Source organism: Mustela lutreola, chromosome 12 (assembly GCF_030435805.1).
Source record: "Mustela lutreola isolate mMusLut2 chromosome 12, mMusLut2.pri, whole genome shotgun sequence".
Taxonomy (NCBI): Eukaryota; Metazoa; Chordata; class Mammalia; order Carnivora; family Mustelidae; genus Mustela; species Mustela lutreola.
This window is the reverse complement of record NC_081301.1, coordinates 8,022,620-8,041,819: the sequence shown is the minus strand read 5'-3', so window position 1 is coordinate 8,041,819 and position 19,200 is coordinate 8,022,620. Positions and strand designations below refer to the sequence as shown.

Sequence of the window (19,200 nt, the reverse complement as noted above, 5' to 3'; positions counted from 1 at the left end):
GCAAACCAAGGGAAGAAGCCCACACTCTCCCCTGGCAGGGGCCGGACCATGGACGGGGTCCCTCCCCAGGGAGGCCCCAGCTCTGAGCGACACAGGACATGCAGGGCTTGTGATTCTGCTTGAGGAACCCATGCTCTGTGGCCCAACTCATGTCCTGAGCCTTGTTCCCCACCCAGAAGGACGAGGTGGCTTCATTATCACCTGATGATAGAGCATTTCTGACACCTGCCCACATCTGCTTGGGAGCCCCTGTGCCACATGGGGCCCAAACAGTGCTGCTTTTTCTCTACTCTTTGTCCATTTTATCTTAGTCAAGAAAAATTACCCAAATTCCTACCACTTAGAAAGCATGACCTTTAGCATTAAGTGAACATAATTTGGGACATTTTTAATGCATAGGAAGTGCATAGAGACACAGAGAAGGATGGACAGATGGTCGGATGGAATGATAGAACTAATTAAAATTGGATCATGCAACACTTGCTATTTTTAATTGAAAGTATTTTAATTTAACCAGAAAAAGAAAAGGAAATAAAATATAAAGAATTAGCTGCTCCTCAAATAAATATTTCTTCAGCACAAGAGATATAATTTCCTAAAGGAGTCTTCTAAGATTACTAAGAGCGGTCGGGAAAAACACGAAGAGGTCTGAGCTGGTGAGTCCTGTTTTAACCGGGTCCTCACTGTGCGCAGGGTCCGTTGGCCGGTTGTGAAAGGTGAGAACGTCAGCCGTCTCCCTCTCGTTCACCTCCCCTTCACCATCTTCCAGTCTTCTGTTAGTCGTGTTATTATTACTGCACAGTCCAAGTCATAACATACACATTATGTTCGGGAACCATAATTCCTACTGGTTTAGTGTTTTTAAACAGATTCAATTCTTACCACCTGTGTTCCTCCACAGCTTTTCCATTCCTGGAGTCTTTAGTTTAACGACTCCCTTACTTAGCTGGATTTCCCCGTGAGGCAGGTTTTCACAAGTCCTGCATGCTCTGATGTCCCTCGTGAAAACATCCACATGTGACGGGGCCTCGCCTCACAGACCCGCACGCCTCTGTGCCTCTCCCCCAGCACTTGCACTTGGAGGCCCGGCTCCCGTCGCCTTCCGACACTGGCTGCTGGTGTAAGGAAGTCTGAGCCAGTCTGATCTTTCCTCTTGTCCATGACTTGCTTTATCTGCCTGGTGGGTAAAGGATGCCTTGAAGTTCAAAGGCACAACAAGAGGAATGGTTCAGAGTGGAGTGTTCTGTACCAGATTTCCCTGGAACCTGGCATGCCCTTTCTTCATTTTGGAGGGATTCTTTGGGTGATCTTTGACTTCCTCTGTACCATTTCTTGGCTTTCCTCTTTCACGGATTCTAGGCAGCCATATGTTGGGGCCGGTATACCTCCCATGTCCCCTAGCTTCTTCCTAGTGGCTGTAGTCTCTGTCTTTTCCTCACAGACACTGGGACCATCTGTCTTTTCTTAGATACTCATCTGATCCTTAATTGGTCCCCTAGGACCCCAGTCTCCCTTTCCATCTTACTCCTTTGTGTCATCATCTCATTTTTCAGGTCTTGCTTTTTCAACCCATGGGGGTTCACACTTGGGGAGATTTCCTTGTGTCCCTTGGGGCTGCCTCCTGGGCTGAGTAACCTAGGCACTGCTCGATTCCTTTCTCTTTCCGTCTTTGTGTGAGAGGATGTTTGCTAGGTTGCCGTACCATTTCTTTTTGTCTTGCTCCCATTTGAGAAGCTCCGTCTGGATATTCCATGGCTCCATTGCAGGGAGGTGACATCTGACCCTGCTTCCATATGTGTGAGGTGGGCTGGCTTTTCCTCCTGCCATGCTGTGAGGTTAGGGTGCTTTGTCTCTCCCTTCTTCTCTAGCCTGGGGGAACGCAGGGCTCAGGCTCCAAGGAGGCAGGGAGCAGGCGGTGTGTTTTAGATATGGGGGCTCTATTAAAAGGCCTGTATCAGGGTCTCCCCGACCTCGTTGGAGGCTGTATCCCATTCCAGAAAGGGGCACCTTTGGGTTTCAAATCACCCCCTCAGTGGAACCTTCATTTCTGCCAGAGTATCCACCATGTTGTCTGTTCCTTTCATACGTTTCTTGCCAACATCTGGTGCCAGTCTGAAGAGGGAGAGGTAGGAACGCCTGCTCAGACGTACCAAGACACTGCAGAGGGCAGGATACTGGAGCCCTGCTGTCACACCTTTTGGTCAGACTCCACAATCCTCTTTTTCTCTCCTTGGCTGCAAGTTTCTGAAGTTCATGGCTTCAGTTCAGCCCCTTTTCTTATTGAGTTGCAGCTGATAAGTTCTACTCCTAAGGCTTTATGATTTGTTGGGAGAAGGGGAGTCTGCCATCTGACTTCACTCCACCATTTTCATCCAGAGGTTCTTAATCAGTGCTTAAAATAATAATAATAATAATATTAATACTGAGGTGCCAGTCCTCCTAACGAGTCCATGGTCTTGTCTCTCTGTGGCATCTGAGGGGGGGGGCACTGTAATGATTGTAAACCCTGATTTCAGGTCAGACAGTCCTGGGTTGGATTATGTGCCCTGCTACTTGCTAGCCCGTGAATTTGGGGAGCTATTTAACCTTGCTACTGTTTCCTCATCTGGTAGGTGGGGACAATAAATGTACCGAGTCCCCAGGCTTGTCTTGAGATCTAGAACAGACCCCAAAGCGCTCCTGGGCTCCGAGGCTCTAGCTCTTAGCAGCAGTTCTGTCTCCTGACTCCAGACACACATGTGATCAGTCCCCTCTGATACACCGGAGCCCCTCTGATTGCATGAATATCTTTGTTTCCAGACTGTCACTCCGAATTGAACCCGGAAGCAGCTCTCCGAGACTGGTCTCTTCCAAGGAAGATCTCGCAGGTACTGTAGCCACCTCAAGTGGGGACACACCCACTCATGGCCCAGGCCGGGGCTGGCCCTGACCGTGGCATCAAGGGCACAGTTGAGTGGCAAGTTGCCAGACTCCATGGACCTAGCAGCCCTTATGCACCAACCTTCCAGGCTCCTAATCCACGGGGCCCCTCTAGGTCACCTCTGGGCTGGGGTTCCCTCAAAGAGCCTGGGACCCAACAGTCCCAGGAGAGGCCAGGTCAGAACCCCAGGCTGGGAACATGCACAGGGCAGAGAAAACTTCTCCAAGTCCCTTGGGCCCTTAGCATTGGTCCTGCTGCCTGGGCTCAGGTTGATGCGACCTGGAGGGGAGAGGCACGGGATGCCTGGGGACGTGGTGCCTCTGGACACGGACGGCTCACCCACCTGGAGCTTCAGCTTTACTCACACATTTGGGACACACAGGGTGTCCCTAGTGATTAAGGGGGCTGGGGACAGGGTACCCATCAGAGGGATGTAGGTTGTAGCAGCAGGATTCTAAAGTAGCTGCTGAGGGTCAGAGAAGGAATGGTAGCAAACACTAACCATTCAGGACTTTCTTTAGCAGATGATGCCAAAATTCTGGAGCAGAGTACGCTCCGATCAAAAGCTTTCTGCCCTTGAGTCTCCTTCAAATTAGTTTGAGTAAGAGGCCTCTGCCGCCTTACCTGGCTAATGTGCCTTAGTGGGATAAGCCGAGTCTCTGGCCTTCCCCACGTGCCAAGAAGTCCCCACAGTCACACTTTCTTTCTACCTTCTGGACGGTGCCAGAGGATGCATCTCCTAGTGCCCCTTCCTGCTGTGGGCTTCTGTTACCTCTGCCCCTGCCGCGCCGGGAGTTCCCACTTCCCTCTCCCTGCACGCAGGAGCCGCTGAGCAGGGAGGGATGGGGGGGGGCTGCTCTGAGCCAGGCACTTACAGTGAGCCAGGGACCCAGGGGAACGAGGCAGAGACCTGCCATGGGGAGCTTAGGCTTTAGCAGGGAGATGGGCAGCAAGGCCCTGAGGGGGCCAGCACAGTGCAAGAAGAGAGACGGCAGAGCGAAGGGCTTAGCCTTCGCTTTCGGGGCCAGCTCTGCCTCTCTCTAGCGACTCTCCCCATCCACAGGCCAAACTTGAGCCTCTTCTCTGCCTGAGAGAAGCAGGGCCTCTGGAAAGTTCCTCAGCCAGGCCCCTTGCACATGCCTTGAATGCCTTTCCCTCCTGTTTCCATGGTTGGCTCTTACTCATCGTTCTAAACTCAGAGAGACTTTATTCCAGCTCTTTGTTTCATTATGACACGCCCATTTGTCATTATTCTCTTTTTCTCGTCACTGGGCCTTACTTAGTTCCCAAAGACCCATCCCAGCGGATGAGCCTCCAGCATTCGTGCTGGAGGCTTGTGCTCAATGGACACTTGGGCCTCCCAGGGTTCATGGGCGAATGGGTGAAAGGAAGGAAGGACTGGGCTGAGGCTCCGGGTGGGCCTTTGGCACGTACTGGCCTGGAGCGCAAGCGGGGTCTGATTGCTGGAGCCTCATGGTGGCGCCCCAGAGAGCCTCCTGCTCCCCGCTGCCCTGCACACCGCCTGCAGCTTGGGCCCGGGCCCGCTCCTCTGCCGGCCTTGCCTCCCGAGTCTCAGCCATTCGGCAAGCCTGTGGGCTGCTTGTTACCAGGCCAGATGGCAGCAGAGGCCTCCCCTTCCCTCTAGGCATCTGTCTGACCCCGAAGGTCCCTTCACCTGACCAGCACCTGCCTCACTCCCTCCTTCCTGAGGAAGGGACCAGGGCCCCCCACTGCCCCCAGGCCAGCTCTGCACTGAGCACCACCTGTTCCTCCTGCTAGGCCGGAGCCTGTGGACCAGCAGCCAGGCTCGGAATACTAACTCTGCTCGTTGGGGGGCCTCAGGAACTGACCCCCTCACTGAGCCCTGGGCAGGAAAGGAGGAGCTGTATGACTTTTGACCCCTGCCTAGGATGGAAACGGGGCCTGGGAGCCAGGACCCCGCGCCTGGCCCAGCCTCCTCAGGGTCTGCCAGACTTTCCTGTTTTAGCCACTGTCCGCTCCATCGGCTCTGCCATTTATTAGCTGTGGGAGGTCAGAACCCAGCAAGTTCTGCCGGCCTCAGTCAGAATCCAGGCAGCGAAGAGAATTCCTGCCCCACACTTGCCCCAGCTCACACCAAGAGACTTTAATGAAGCTGAAATGGGTAAAGCACAGTGAGGCGCCGGCCCCCTCGGCTGAGGGACCTGAAAGAGAGAAAGTGTCACCAACTCTGTGATTGCTGAGCTGAGGGGGACTCGGCGATCGAGGGAGCAAACAGAACAATCGATGTACCCGCCAGGCCTCAATTTCTCCATCTGTAAAGTGCGCCTCATAATGCTTTCCTCCCACGGTTGTTGTGGGAATTTGTTCAGACCCCGTGTGTGAGACAGCCCAGTGCAGACACACACAGCCTCTCACCGAGTGTGTCTTTGCTAGGATGCTGTCATTGTCGTCAGTGTTGACTGTGCCTCCGTCACTGAATCAGCCTTCAGCTGTTCGTGAAACGTCACCGCCTCAGGTGCTTTTCCTGCCGCCAGACCCCTCTGCCTCGTCCCCGCCCGGGTCAGGCCCCCGCTACACCAGGGTTGGCAAACTCGGGCCCACACCCAGCCCACCCCTGTTTTCATGTTGGAGCATGCCACACCCATCCGTTGACATACTGTCTGTCTGCTTTCTGTGACAGTGGCACAGTTGAGTGGTTGGGACAAAGACCCTATGGCCTCCAAACCCTAAAATATTCACCATCTGGCTTTTTACAGAAACTCTGCCAACCCAGCGTTGTACACACTTGTGGAGCTGGTCTTTCTCGGCAGCACTTCCCCGTGGGGATCAGAGTGTTACCTGCGCACATTTGCCCCCCATCTGCCTTCCCCCCAGTGTAAGGACCCCGTCCAGCATCCCCAGGGCCTGGCACATAGGGGCCCTGGGGAAGTAGCCGCACCAGCCGGGCCTCTGAGCCCCCGGCCCGAGCCTTCAGGCACTGGGCTCTGGGAGGCAGCTCCAGGGCTGCGGACTGCTGACTCCACACTCCCGCGGAAGTGCTGAGGCGGCACTTTTCACACCGTGGTGTGAGCCCAGCTCACAGGAGTGTTTTCCACCAGCTTTCCAAAGCCCTGGCTCCCGCCCTGGAAGCAGAATGTTAAGGTTTTCATTGATCACCAGAGGGCCCGGGAGTGTCTGGAAGTCTTCCGACGTGCTCAGTGGTCCTGGCTTCCCACCCGCAGCCTCGAAGCGTCTCCAAGGACAGAGAGGCAGGCGCTGCTGCAGCCTGGGGCAGCTGAGGGGTCCTGCGGAGGGCGGGACCAGAGGGGCAGCTCCCGGGAGGCCTTCCCCCATCTGGCAATCAGACCGGGCTGCGTGGCAGGAGCCCGGCCGGGCCCAGGGACAGGAATGTGCCTCTTGCAGTCCCAGGAATGGGAGGAACGCAGCCTCCCTCCGCTCCTCGGGATGGGGGTTTAAGCTACAGCTCCAGGCTCTCTTTCCAGCAGTCAGACACCCACCCCCACACCTGCCAACGAGAGGACCCGAGATGCCTTCATGGGTTCATGCACTCAGGACATCCGGGGCCTGCTGTGACAGGCCCTCACCATGAGCCGGCTACCCAGGGAACAAGGCAGAGAGAGACCTGCCCACACGGAGCTTAGGCTTCAGCAGGGAGACAGGCAGCAAAAGCCATGAGGGGGCCGGGAGGCATGGCACAGGAAGGAGCCAGAGAAGGCCAGTGTGAGCATGACCACGATGGTCGGTGGGCTCCTTCCCTTCCATGCGGCTGTGCCCACTTCTCTCACCAGCTCGCCTGCCTCAGGCGCTGAGACCTGCTGACCCAGCCCTGAGAGCAGCTGGGACTTGAGTCTCTCAGAGGCCTTGGTTAATGTCAATGTGGTCCCAGGCTGAGGCTGTGCCCTTCGTGTCTGTGAGAGCCCCTGTGCCCCACAGAGAGCTGCCCACTCTCCACCCTAGGGAGTGACTGCGCCGGCAGCTCTGCACCAACAAATAGTCTGTGAGAACGGAAATGGAGAGACCTTCTCAGTTTCTGGGCTGTGGAGGCGAGAGAGCCAGGAATGCCACGTTTTCAAACCCCCCCCCCCCATATGTAATGTTTCGTTTATATAAATGAACTAATATTTTCCTGGAGAGTAAAAATCATAAAGAACGTTGACCCCCAGAGAGGGCAAGTCATGTTTGTGTGTGCCTTGGAACCGATGAAGACATTTCCAGATTCTGTTAGCCCGCCTCTGCGTGGCTGAACCAGCTGACAGGTTTTCTCTCAAAGTCCTTGGCAGCAGAGCAAGGCCATGGAAAATCTCAGCACGGGCCTCGGGTTTCTGCGCTCGTACCTTTGGACCTGCTCTCCACATGCTTCTGTGCGTTTCTGGTCTTACTGCCTTTTGGGGAAAAGCCCTGCTTCGGAGTCAGGCAGACCTGAGTTCATGGCATGGCTCCAGCACTTCTTAGATGTGGGGCCTGGGGCCATCAGCTTACTCCCTCCGAGCCTCGGTTTTCTTGTCAGTGACACGGCCGTAGGACTAAATACTTCACATGGTCTTACTTCCTGGGACTGCTGGCTCATGGCCCGCATGGGGGCAGACTCTGGTGCTATCCTCATGGAGGGACAGCATGACACAGCCGACAGAGCAGGGGACAGGGTCCCGGAGGGCCCTGCCCTCAAGTCCGACTCACCACTCACCAGCTGATCTGAGTACCCCCGCTGATGGCCAGACACTACAGAACCTAGTGGCCCAGAACCACCATTTTCATTACAGGCACAGGCTCTGTGGCTCAGCAAATAGAACAGGACACAGCCAGGATGGCTTGTCTCTGCTTCACAGTATCTGGGGCCTCAGTCAGAAGGACTTGAAGATTGAGAGGGTCTCAGTGGCTAAGGGCTGGAATCCTCTGGATGCGTGTGGTGCTGGCCATTGGCAGGGCCACAGCTGGAGTAGATCGCACGTACGTGTGGCTCCCACATGGCCTGGGTTTCCTTACCATGTGACAGCCTGAGTCCCCAGCTCCTACGTGGCAGTGTTCCCCCAGAGCAAGTGTCCCAAGAACAGGGTCGAAGTTGCGTCTAGCATCTGTGTGACGCCCCCCCCCCCCAACCCGAGAAGTCACGTGGCCTTGCTTTTGCCATGGTCTGTTGGTCAGGTCAGTCACACAGGCTCACCCAGGTCCAAGGAGAGGGGACGCAGACCTGACCACTCAACGTGGGCAGTGTGGAGAATTTGCAGGCGTGTGTTAAACCACCACACCAGCTGGTTCGTGCTGGTTCATGCTGGGGAAACAGAGGCTCAGAGGTGATGGAGATGGTGGTGGCAGCGGCAGTGGCAGTGGCTGGGACCCTTTGAGCTCGTACTCGCTGCCAGGCACTGTTGGAAGCATTCCCTGTGTGTTGACTCGGGACCCTCACACCTACCCTGTGCGGCGAGGGCCGAGAGCCTTGTTCTGTAGGAGGAGGTCCTGGGGCACTCACCCCCTCATCTCGCGGGTGGACGAGGGAGCAGAACCAGCTGCGGAGCCTCGGGGTCTGGACTGGTCACCTGTATCCCCTGCATGGAACAAGCAGGATGCCCTTGAGGGTCCCGAGCACCTTGGGCTCTGCCTCCATTGCCCTTTGTGCCTGTGCGGTACAGTCAGAGAAGGTGCGGTGTCTGCGCCGTCATCGCTGCCTTGGATGCCGAACCTGGCATATCCAGGCCTTTCCTAGAGAGACTTTTGAGTCACATACTGTCCCTGCGTGGCTCTTAGAAGGCCGGTTCTGTGTAAGAATCACAACTCCAAACCTGATTTGGCATTAAATCTTCACTGCCCCTGGCTGGGGCCTGATCTCTAATGGTCAGGGTTGGGGTGCTTGGCCCTTCTCGTTCTGGGACCACGGCAGTCCCTTCACAGAGTCTGTGCACCTGGCCGGCTCCTTGCGGCTTGGTTTCCTGCAAGCCCTTACCTCCAGGCCAGCTCTTCTCACAGGGGCGGTGGGAGGCCACACCTCGCCTTGTCCTGACAGACCTGCCAGTGCAGCTAACCCTGGTGTGGCCACCGCTGTCCTCTGGCTGGGGCCGTGTGGGCTCCCATGCCTGAGGAAGGCACTAGGAGTCGCCTGGCTCTCCCAGCTGCCGGGGACATATGTCGAGCTTCCCAGGTGGTCTGTGGAGTCCTCCCCCTCCACTGGAGAGTAGTGAGCAGAAGAGAGCACCGCATGGGCGGGGGGTGGGGACTCCCCCTTGCATAGCACACTCACACACACACACATACCCGCATAGCTTTTTTCGATGCTCAGAATGGGTAAAGGGGCTTGGGGGAGGCGCCGGAGAGCCAAGAAGCCCGTGCCTGCCTCTCCACTCTGGGAGTTCACATCTGCTCTGTTCCTCGTCTCTCGTCTTAGTAGCCTGCTGCGTCAAGGGTCAAGCAGAGGAACAGAGACACCAGCACACTTTGGTCCCACTCCTCTGCCCCACTGTGGCCTAGCCCCACACTTGGCACTAGTGGCTTCCCGGGGCTGCTCGCTCTGACTCCAGAGAGAAAGCCTCTGGGCCTCACCACTGTTGAAGGGGGTTGGATGCCGTTTTTCAGGAAGAAATGAAGCAGGACATTCTGAATGATGTGTGAGCCAGATCTTGGCTCACGGCGAGGACCCGTGAGAGCTGCATGTGTGAGAAACAAAGAATATGTGTGAATGTAACAGTGACCGCCTTCTAGGCTCGCCCATGAAGCCTGGCCTGAGAGAGCTTTCTGTGCGCAGGGCCCCATGTGCCCGAGTGTCGGAGGGCAGCCCCAGGGAGGGCCCCGCTTGGGCATGGGGCTCGCAGCACACACAGTAAAGAAGCCAGGAGACACACAACTCCCTTCACCCTGCGCACCATGTGCTCCCATGACTCCGTTGGGCGCCTCGGATCCAGCCATGGCCACTCCCCTTCTCCAACGCAGAGAGGCACTGGACGCCGAGCTCCCGGCAGCCCAGGCAGAGGCTGGACTGGAACTCGAGTCTTGTGACTCCGAGTCCCCTCTGCCACAGCTGCCTCCTATTAATTTCCAGTGTGCAAGACTTGGAAAGTAGCCCGTGAGCGGCCGCCGTCTGCCAGACTGCTTCAATCAGGCAGTGCCGACCCAGGGCAGGGACGTGGATGCTGCTGGAAACCCGTGGGAACGAGGCTCCCTGTCCTCCTCTGCAGAGCCCACCCCTCTGTAGCCAGAACCCCGCGCCTGGCGCACTCGGGCCGGGACAGCCCCCACCTCCCTGAGCTGGTGCTGCTGGTAGGAGACTCTGGTCAACAGGAAATTGCATCTCGTTCCTTATTTACAAGTGCATGGGTGTTGTGAACGCAAGTGCAGGCTGCCAGAGAGTGAGGGAATGGAGGGCCTGGCCCCGAGGATGGGGGTCACCGCGCTCTCGGAGAACTCAGGACATGTGCGCCAGCAGCATGGGGCCTGCCTCTCAACAGAAGCCCTTCCATCGCTAATCGAACCACTGGCAAAGGGGGCAGGTCAACAGTTCTTGCTTCCGTTTCTCCCTTCTCCCGAGAGAACCATCTGGTTGAGTGGAAGGTTGTTTCTGGAGCGTTTCAGTCTTGCCTGCTGTGGTCCACATGGGTGGGCAGAGGAGGGCGCTGGCTCCTGGCGCGGGCCAGCCAACTCAGGTGGTAGGCTAGGCCCCTCCAGCTTGCTCCCCCTAGAGACCCGGACCCAAGGGAAGGAGAGTGTGTTGCAGCCCCAAAGATGGGTGCTGCCTGCACAAGGTGCCTCTGGGGGAGAAGCGGTGACAGCCAAGGTTGGGGCTGCTGCCCCGGAAATCAGTGCATTGCTTCTAACGCCTTGCATTAGACTTACAAGTGAAGCCCAAGGCCATTCTCTTCTTGCATCTAAAATGACACTTGTCTCAGATATTTTTTCTGTTGACCCTGGATCTACACAGGTTCCTTTTTAGCCTGTCCCTTCTTCTTATCCCACAGACACTGGTTCTGTCCCAGTTCTCGCTGAGTTTCCAACTCTGGCTAATTTTGCCCACTCCTGGGGCTCCACACACCCCTGTCTGCCTGCATCCATCCCTGGTGCCATCTGTCTCCTGAACGCCACACCCAGCGGCCTCCAGACATGAGTCCCAGTCTGAACTTCCCATCAGCCCCACAGGCCTGCTTCCTAAGTGAACAGCAGCAGCCTCCACCGAGGCTGTCCTGAGCCCCTCTCCCGCCGCGCCCCCGCTGGTCCACCTCCTACCCCCCTGCCATCCTCATCTCTCCTTCCCGGCCTGTCATTCTGGCCCCAGAGTGTGCTCTGTAGGGTACAAATCTGAGCACATCACCACCCCTCCTAAAAATCTCTCCACCTTCCTCTCAGTAAACTCCAGCCTCCTCCCATGGCCCTGCCACTCTGGCCACCGCCCTCAGCTCTTCTGCCAGGCTGGCTCCCTGCAGTTTCTCTAGTAGCTTCTGTTTTCTGTCATCTCGGGGTCTTTGCTCTTTTCCTGCTGCGTCTGCATATGCCACGGCGGCAGCTTGGGCCAGCCTGGATGTCAGACCCACCAGCTCCTCTCCGACCTTCCGGTGTTCTCGGATGCGCAGCTCACGGCTCTGCTGCTCACCAGCTGCTGGCCCAGGCAAGCTCCTTAATCCTTCTAACCTCAGGTCCCACATGGTGGCGTCGAGATTACAACCAGGCCTGGGAGGCCGTGTTATTGCACCCATGTGAAGCCTTTAGCACAGTTTCTGGCCCCCACAGATGTGCAAAGGTCAGCTGCTACCATCACCACCATCGCCATTGACATGGTCGTCATGCCACTGGTGTAGTGACCGCTGTGAACGGACCTGTTACCTTTCTTTCGATCCAGGCATGTGTCCTATTGGTGTAGTCACTGCTATTATCATATCTGTTTTCTTCTTTCCTCCTGTCAAAACCTGTGTCCCTCCTGGGTGTAATGACCTACATACTTGTCTTTCTTGCCCACTTGACTGTAAACCCCATGAAAGCAGAACACGAGCTCCCTAATCCAATGTGGCTGACCAGCACGTGGCTCAGGGCTGGCTCCGGGTCAGAAAACACTTGCTGCAGGAAGGAGGCAGGGATGCTGTATCATTTCCCCTTCACAGGGAGCCTGCCAGGTCGGGCCACTCTTCCTGTTTTGCAGACGTAGAATGAGGCTCAGAGGTGCCAGGTGACTTGCCCAAGGTCACTCAGCCTGCAAGTGGCCAATAACACCGGAGCCCACGTCCGTCTGCCTCTGGATCCTGGGTTCTTAGGACCATTCATCACCCCGACTCCCGCCCACCGCAAAGCCGTTGTTAGAAGGCCCTGTGCTCTTTTCTCTTCCAATCAATGAGTGGTCTGTTGGGCAGCCTGTTGCTTTCTTGAGAGAAACGTAATGAAAACCAGATTTTTTTTTTTTCAACACGATATCTCGTTCCCCACAGAGACTGTCAGTTCTCATATGTTCCAATAAAACTGCTAAAGAAACAGCCACTTAAAGAGCTTTAAAGATTATTCATGGAAAAATTATGCTGAGGAAAAAGAGAGCAATCCTCTGACATAGTCAAGCCACATGGTCAGTTTTTCCAGCGGTTCGTGCCATATCGGGCCAGGCAGCAGGGACCACACTCCGCAAAGCAAGGCCAGAACCCCAGCTCATCATCACTGCCCTTACCCCTGCCCTTGCCCCAGGGGACATGGAGAAACAAACTTGCCAGCCGCCCAGCTCAGAAACGGCCCCAGAAGACACGTGTCTCTGGTGCTGTCACGTGGTGGCCACCCCAGGCTTAGTGGGGCCGGAACGTGAGGCCTTTCGGTAGTCGAGAGCGTCACTTACTGGCAGAGAAGCCACCCCCGTCCCGAAATCCCAACTGAATGGAAATTCTTCTGCTTCAGCGTCAGACCAGGCTATTGGTCAACAATGCAGGGGGTGGGAGTGGCCGAGACCCGGGGCACCCAGAGCAGCATCAGCTTGGACGCTGGACCCGGGCAGATCCAGCCTCTTCTGCCTGGGCCTCCCATCCTTCCCCTCGGCTGGGCTGAGGGCCATCTGAGGCCAGTCAGGCATCCCAAGGCCGTGCAAAGCAGCAGGAAGAGGTAGGCGGATCTGGGCCTTGTCCTGGTGGGAGAATCAGAAGCCTAGCGGAAGAAACCAAGGGCATATCCACAGGCCTGGGGAGAGCAGCACACGCGAGTCAGAGCCAGGATGTGGGGAGCACCTGGATGCAGGGGAGAAAGGAGTGAGCAGGAGTGAGTGGAACAGCCACCGACGTTACCAGAAGAGCTTTGGGGGTCCAGCTCTCTAGGCTCAGCCCAGCATGCTCAGCCAGCTGAGGGAACAAGGCCAGCACCCCTCCAGCGCGTGACCTCATGTGCCTCAGATGTCTCTTCAAAATGGCGACTGTAAAATTGCCAGCTGCCTATGAGTTGATGAAATAGGATGTTGAAGTGCTGGGACAAGCCTGGCATGCAGCTGGTGCATAATAGATGTTTGTCCTCTCCACCTTAACCTGCAAGTGTAGCAGTTGGACCTTTTGCAACACACGCTTCCTTGAGGAAGTGCCACCTGCTTCTATCAGATCACCTCAAATGTGACACTGTTTTTTCTGCCTCAGGTTTTCAGTAACACCCAACCTTCAAACTGCTAGACCTGCCCCCCCGCTCCCTGTCCCGCCCGCACTGGGAGAGCCGTGTACCCCAGGGCTCAAGTCCGTCACAGGCTGCTGCATGCGCCCTGCCTTTCCCACCTATGAGCCAGGGCTGCTGGGAGAAGCCCCAATGTGGAGGGCAGCACACCCCACACCTCGGTCCCCGGCCCCGGGCACGGAACACTTGACCGTGATTATCACCGTCATTATTACTGTGACAGCACAGGGAGTCGAGTTCTAGTTCAAACCACAGGGGCCGGAGCAGTGCAAGCTGACCTTTACAAAACACTTTCTAAACCCATGGTGAGAGCCAGGGTGACTCAGTCAGTGTAATCCCGCGGCCATGCCACTGATAAACAAGGCGAATTCCGCCCTCCGCATGGATTCACTTATTGAGCAATAAGTGCAAAACAAAAACAAACCAGGACGGCCTCCATTCTTCCCTTTCCTCTCTGGGGCAGCCACACGAGATGTTTCCTCCAGGCCTGAGCTTGCTTTTGTCCCAGCTTTTGCACAGAATGTCTTCACTGGGGTGCGCGTGCGGGCCACCTGGAGAGCAATGGCCAGACACGCTTGAAGCCAAAGAAATCAGAACCTCCGGGATGGGCCCAAGAAACCCCATTTCTCTCCAGATGCCTCTGCTCCATCCCCTGGTGAACTGGGCTGATGATGGCGTGGACCGCCTTGTGGGGAAAGACGCCCGCAGACGCTCAGCTGAAGTACGTTTCAGTACCTGTACATGCTCCTCCAAGGCCTTCCACGGACCGTGTCTGGTTGGTAAAGTCCAGGCCCCGCCTCTCGGGCATCCTTGTCATGGATCCATCTGTCAGAGCCCGCTTCTGAGATACCTCAAGCAGCCTGGAACTGGAACATGGTTTGCATGTTCTAAAATGTTTGCACAAATGGCATCATACCTCAATGTAAACACCCTTTTGCACCTTACACTTTCCAGTTCTAGGTGCTTCTAGGATTTAATACCTATAAACCTGGTTTCCTGCTCTGTAGAATTTGCTGGATGAATAGACCACAGCTCATTCATCCATTTCCCTCCTGAGGGCCGTGTGGACTGTTTCCCCTCTTCTGCTATTAGACGCAGTGCTACGTAGCACATCCTTGTGCGTGCATCTCCTTGTGCACATCTGCAGGTGTTTGCTGAGGGCGGATTCCTCGAGTTGGAACCGCCTGCATGCAGAGCCGTGGCACCTTCCCCTTCACTCGCCATTGCCGCTTTCCAAGTATTGGGCACTCATCCCCCTCCTCTCACATCCTAGCCAGCACTTGACATCGTTAGGCTAATTAATTTTTACAATCTAATAAGGTAAGAGAGTTTTTTTTCTCACTTTTACTATATAATTTGCATTCCTGCTATCCCCAGTGAGGTTAAGCGCGTCTCCTTGTAGTGATTGGTCACATGGGTTCCTCTTTTGTGAATTTCCCATTTGTGTCCTTTACCCATTTTCTCTGTATGGTTTGTCTCTCTTCACTGATATTTGAAATTCTTCATGTATCTCAACACGGATCCTTTGCTAGTGATGTGGTGATAGAGCTCTTCTCCAAGACTACAACTTGCCTTTTAACATCGTTTTTGCGGTCTTTTATTTGTTTCTTTTGGAGAAGAAATGTTTCATTTTATTTTATTTTATTTCAAGATTTTATTTATTTATTTGACAGAGAGACAGAGAGCACAGTGGGCAGAGCGGCCGGCAGAGGGAGAGGGAGAAGCAGGCTTTCTGCTCAGCAGGGAGCCCGATGTGGGGCTTGATCCCAGGACCCTGGGATCATGACCCGAGCGGAAGGCAGATGCTTAACTGACTGAGCCAGTCAGATGCCCCTGTATTCAATTTTTTTTTTTTGTCCTTTAGGGTTTATGCTTTTTGTTTCTTCCTCCAAGGTCATAAAGATTGCCTTGTATTTTTTTCCCAGTAGTCTCACAGTTTTGCTTTTCACATTCATGACATGAATCGCTTGTGTAATATAAGGTGGGCGGACTCTAATTTCATCTTCCTCCAAATGGGGCCCAGAGGTTTTAGTGCCATATACTGAACAGACCCTCCCTTCCCCACTGATGTGTAATTCCACCACCATGAAGAAGCAAATCTGGGCTCTCCCTTCTGATTTACTGAACTGTTTCTCTATCCCTGCCCCAAGACCAAACTCTGTGAATCACTGTTTGTGTTTTGTTCTGCTATCTGGTAGGGGCGAGGCCTTTACTATTCTTAAGAACTGTTTTGGCTATTTCGTCCCTTTATTTTTCCAACAAGATTTTAAGTTCAGCTTAAATGGCCAGGTCAGACAGTGTGTGAACACCCCATGCCCTCAGCATTTGCAAGCAAGAAGATGGTGTGTCCGGCTTCTCATTTTTTCAGACACCCATGAAGCCGTATGGGGGGTTGGATTTCAGAGGCAGAAGATAAAGTGTAGGGACTCAGACCAGGCAGTGACATGAGTGATGGGTGTGAGAAGATGTGCAAAATCTGGGGGCCTTGGCGATTGTGTATGGCAAGCAAAGAGGAGATAAGAAGAGAAGAGGCAAGTCACAGTCTAGGAGAAGCCGAAATGACCGCACCTTCCAGGCCAGGTGGCGGAGTGGCCAGAGTTGAAAATAGAGGAGGAGGCTCCAGGTTCAGCCTTCACTGAGCTGAAGTTGGGACACCTTACGGAAGTTCAGAAGGAAATGTCCTAGGTGTATTGGTTTCAGACTCATCAGCATATCTGGTGAGATAAATTAAAATCAAAATCAGGAGCCAAAGAGGGAAGCGTGTGTAGAAAACACAAGCATGAGAGCTTGTTGGAGGATAAGCAGCCCACGGAGGAGCCAGAGCAACAGTGGTGAAGATGGACGGAGAGAGGCAGGAGAGTGAGACACACGGACACCCAGGACATACGGTGCTTCGAGAAGGACCGGTCACTGGCACCAGATGCCACAGGCTCTGGTGAGAAGGACAACGGTGTTCATTAGTTTCACAAAAAGGAGGTCAATGGCAATGTCACCGGGTGTGGAAACCAGAGTTCAGTGACTTGAAGGCTGGGTGTGGAGGACAGAAGCAGAGCTGGAGGAGCACGGCCCTCTGACGGGGCACGACTGGCTGGGAGGAAGACGGGGCCAAGGGACCTTATTTCCCAGAGAAGGAGAGACAAGGGTGTGTTTGGAGGGCAGGGGAAGGGGCCAGGGAGAGCATGGCAGGTGATGGCGTGAGTTCTCAGAGGGAGCAGGGAGAACTGGGAGGAGACAGGTTCCCAGCCCCCGCCCGGCAGGGAGCCGCGTGTGGGTGTGGCCGCCGGTGACAGTCGCAAGTGGCACCCGACAGCCACAGCTTCCTCATGGAAGTAGAGAGCAGCATTGCTTGAAAGGGAGAGGTCCACAAGCTGCGCAGAGGGCTCAAGGACAGAGGGGTGGTGGGGCGCGGGGGTCTGGGGGAGCAGGTGTGTGTGCACTGTGGGTTGTGGACGGGAGGCAGAGGTGAGCCAACGGCGGCGAGCGGGAAGTCCGCGCCCCGGACGGGGTGTGTTCACCTGTCTCCTGAACCTTCCAGAGTACCAGGAGGGAGCTAGGCTTTCTTCAGTGACAGGCTGGGAACAGGGCTCAGTATTTAGGACATGAAAATGAGGATGAGCCAGGCGTGCTGGAGGACAGGGAGCCCTTAGGCCCCGTGTGGATCTGCGGCATCTTGTGGTGGAGGATCTGGTGGACCTCACAGGCCCTGCAGCGAAGCTCGCCCGCGTGGCTGGGCAGCAGCCTGTTGGCTCACTGTGTGTCGATGTGCTGTGCAGGGAGTGGCCAACTCCTTTGTGGAAGCGCAGGCTCTTAACTTCCAGCATCTGTCCTGGGTAGCTAAGGCTAGACTAGCATCTGGGGTCCCCTCCCTTCAAGACTTCCCTTCCCAAGCCGCAGAAATAAAAGGGTACAATAGTGGTCAGGACCATGCCCCTCCAGCTGCATAGCCCAGGACGTGGCCACACAAAGGGTTCTGCCTTGGTCTCCACACTCGGCACCCAGTGCGGTTTGTGGCCCCAGCACCCCCCACCCCACTCTCATGACCTCCCGCTGACTGACTCCATGGCTAAGGCTGAGGAGGACATGGTAGTAATTACCAGAATCAAACAAGTAGGAGCACTGTCTGTGAGACTCCACGTACGTGACCTCATGACCTCCCAACCACCTGCAAGGTCAGTCAGCTGAGTTACTCCTGCTTTTCAGATGAGGAACCCGAGGCTCAGGGATCAAGTGAAATAACCTATCCAAGGTCACCTGCCAGCAACGGATGGGCCTGGCCTCTCAGCCCCTGCCTCCCTAGCCATGGCCTACCGCAGGAAAGCCACTGCCTCCCCAAGAATCCCCCCATCCCCTTTGGCTGAATGAGCCAAGAACAGAAAGTGGCCACAGGGGCACAGGGCACGGATGCTGGACTTCGAGTCAGAAGATACACTGTGAGCTCTCAGTTCTGCCACCCAGCTGGGTCCCCTGGAGAAATGTTGCCGTGGGGAGACCCAGCTAGGCTGCCAGTCCCCACGCCTGCCTCCCACCTGTAGCCCCCACCTCCATCCGCACATTCGCTGTATTAGTCAGTGGCACAGGCCCCCAGTCGGGGGGCACCGTGCGCAGCAGGACACCAGCCATCTTGACAGTTCAGAGGCTAGTTATCCTGCCAGCGAGGGGTCCGTGTCTCATGAGTAGAAAGCCTCGAGGCTTCTGTGAACATTGTCCTGCTTATGTCAGCCAGGCCTAGAGCCTTATCCCACCAGGGCCACCACCTCTGAGCCTCCCCAGCCTGCTCCGACCATTACTCTCTCTCTCTGTTCTGTTCACAGGCCCCTCCGCCGGCTCCAGCTCTGCGAGGTTCAGCCGGCGGCCCACCTGTCCTGATGCATCTGTTGCTGGCAGCCTTCCCACACCCCCTGTCCCGAGACACAGGAAGAGCCACAGCCTGGGAAACAAGTGGGTGACTGAGCATCTCCCCACGCACCCCAACACCTGCCGTGGGCTCCAGACCGGGCTGAATGTGGGACATGGGCTTGCCCACTGGGGGGCTCCCTTATCCGTCTGCTGAGCACTCTCGGTATTCCTGGCAAATACCCTCTCCCCAGGCTGACACGGGCTCAGAGGAGTTGGGAGGGCGCCTGGGGCAGCACAGCCTGTGTACCGATGGCGAGCATCACTGGTTCGGGAGTTGATGGAGGAAGCATTCGGGGAAGTGCAGGGAAATGATGGTGGGATTCCAGAAGTTTTACACAAGCTCAGTTAGTGCCTCCCTTATGGAAAACTCCAGAGTCCGCTGGACATCATGACCGTCATCCAGGACATCACCAAGTGTCTCAAGGCACAGGCACCTGCCAGTGGCGGGGCTCAGGGTCTCTGCTCATCTGTTGTTTCAGAAAGCCCGCAGGGCAGTGAGCCTGCCACTGGTTCATCTGGCCCTATGGGACTGCAAGCCAGGGGGACATCCAGCTCCCTTGTGGCCTCATCATGGCCGGGCCTGTGTCCCCAGCGTGTTGGGCACAGACCCTGGAACAGCTGGGTCCCTCCCCACTCTGTTCTTCCCTCGGTCCCTCTCTCCCTTCCTTTCTTCCTCCACTAATGCACAAGCCTCAGGCAGCTCAAGCTGGCCCTGGGGTCCCTCACAGGCCGGAGGGGGAGGGTCATCTCTGAGTGTTTCGGGCTTTGCCCTGGTTAGATGCTCCGCCACGTGCCTGCCGTGCCTC

The 19,200-nt window shown here is 55.8% G+C and overlaps 1 protein-coding gene across 12 annotated transcripts in view; it reads left to right on the top strand.

The window, feature by feature from the left end:
* Positions 1-19,200, top strand: part of RALGPS1 (Ral GEF with PH domain and SH3 binding motif 1) — a 272,513-nt gene that overhangs the window by 224,305 nt on the left and 29,008 nt on the right. For all 12 annotated transcript variants that reach the window (XM_059143177.1, XM_059143178.1, XM_059143180.1 and 9 more), the window contains 2 exons: positions 2,800-2,867; positions 18,310-18,436. In XM_059143177.1, the coding sequence (XP_058999160.1) occupies positions 2,800-2,867; positions 18,310-18,436 (195 nt within the window). The remainder of the gene's footprint in view (positions 1-2,799; positions 2,868-18,309; positions 18,437-19,200) is intronic.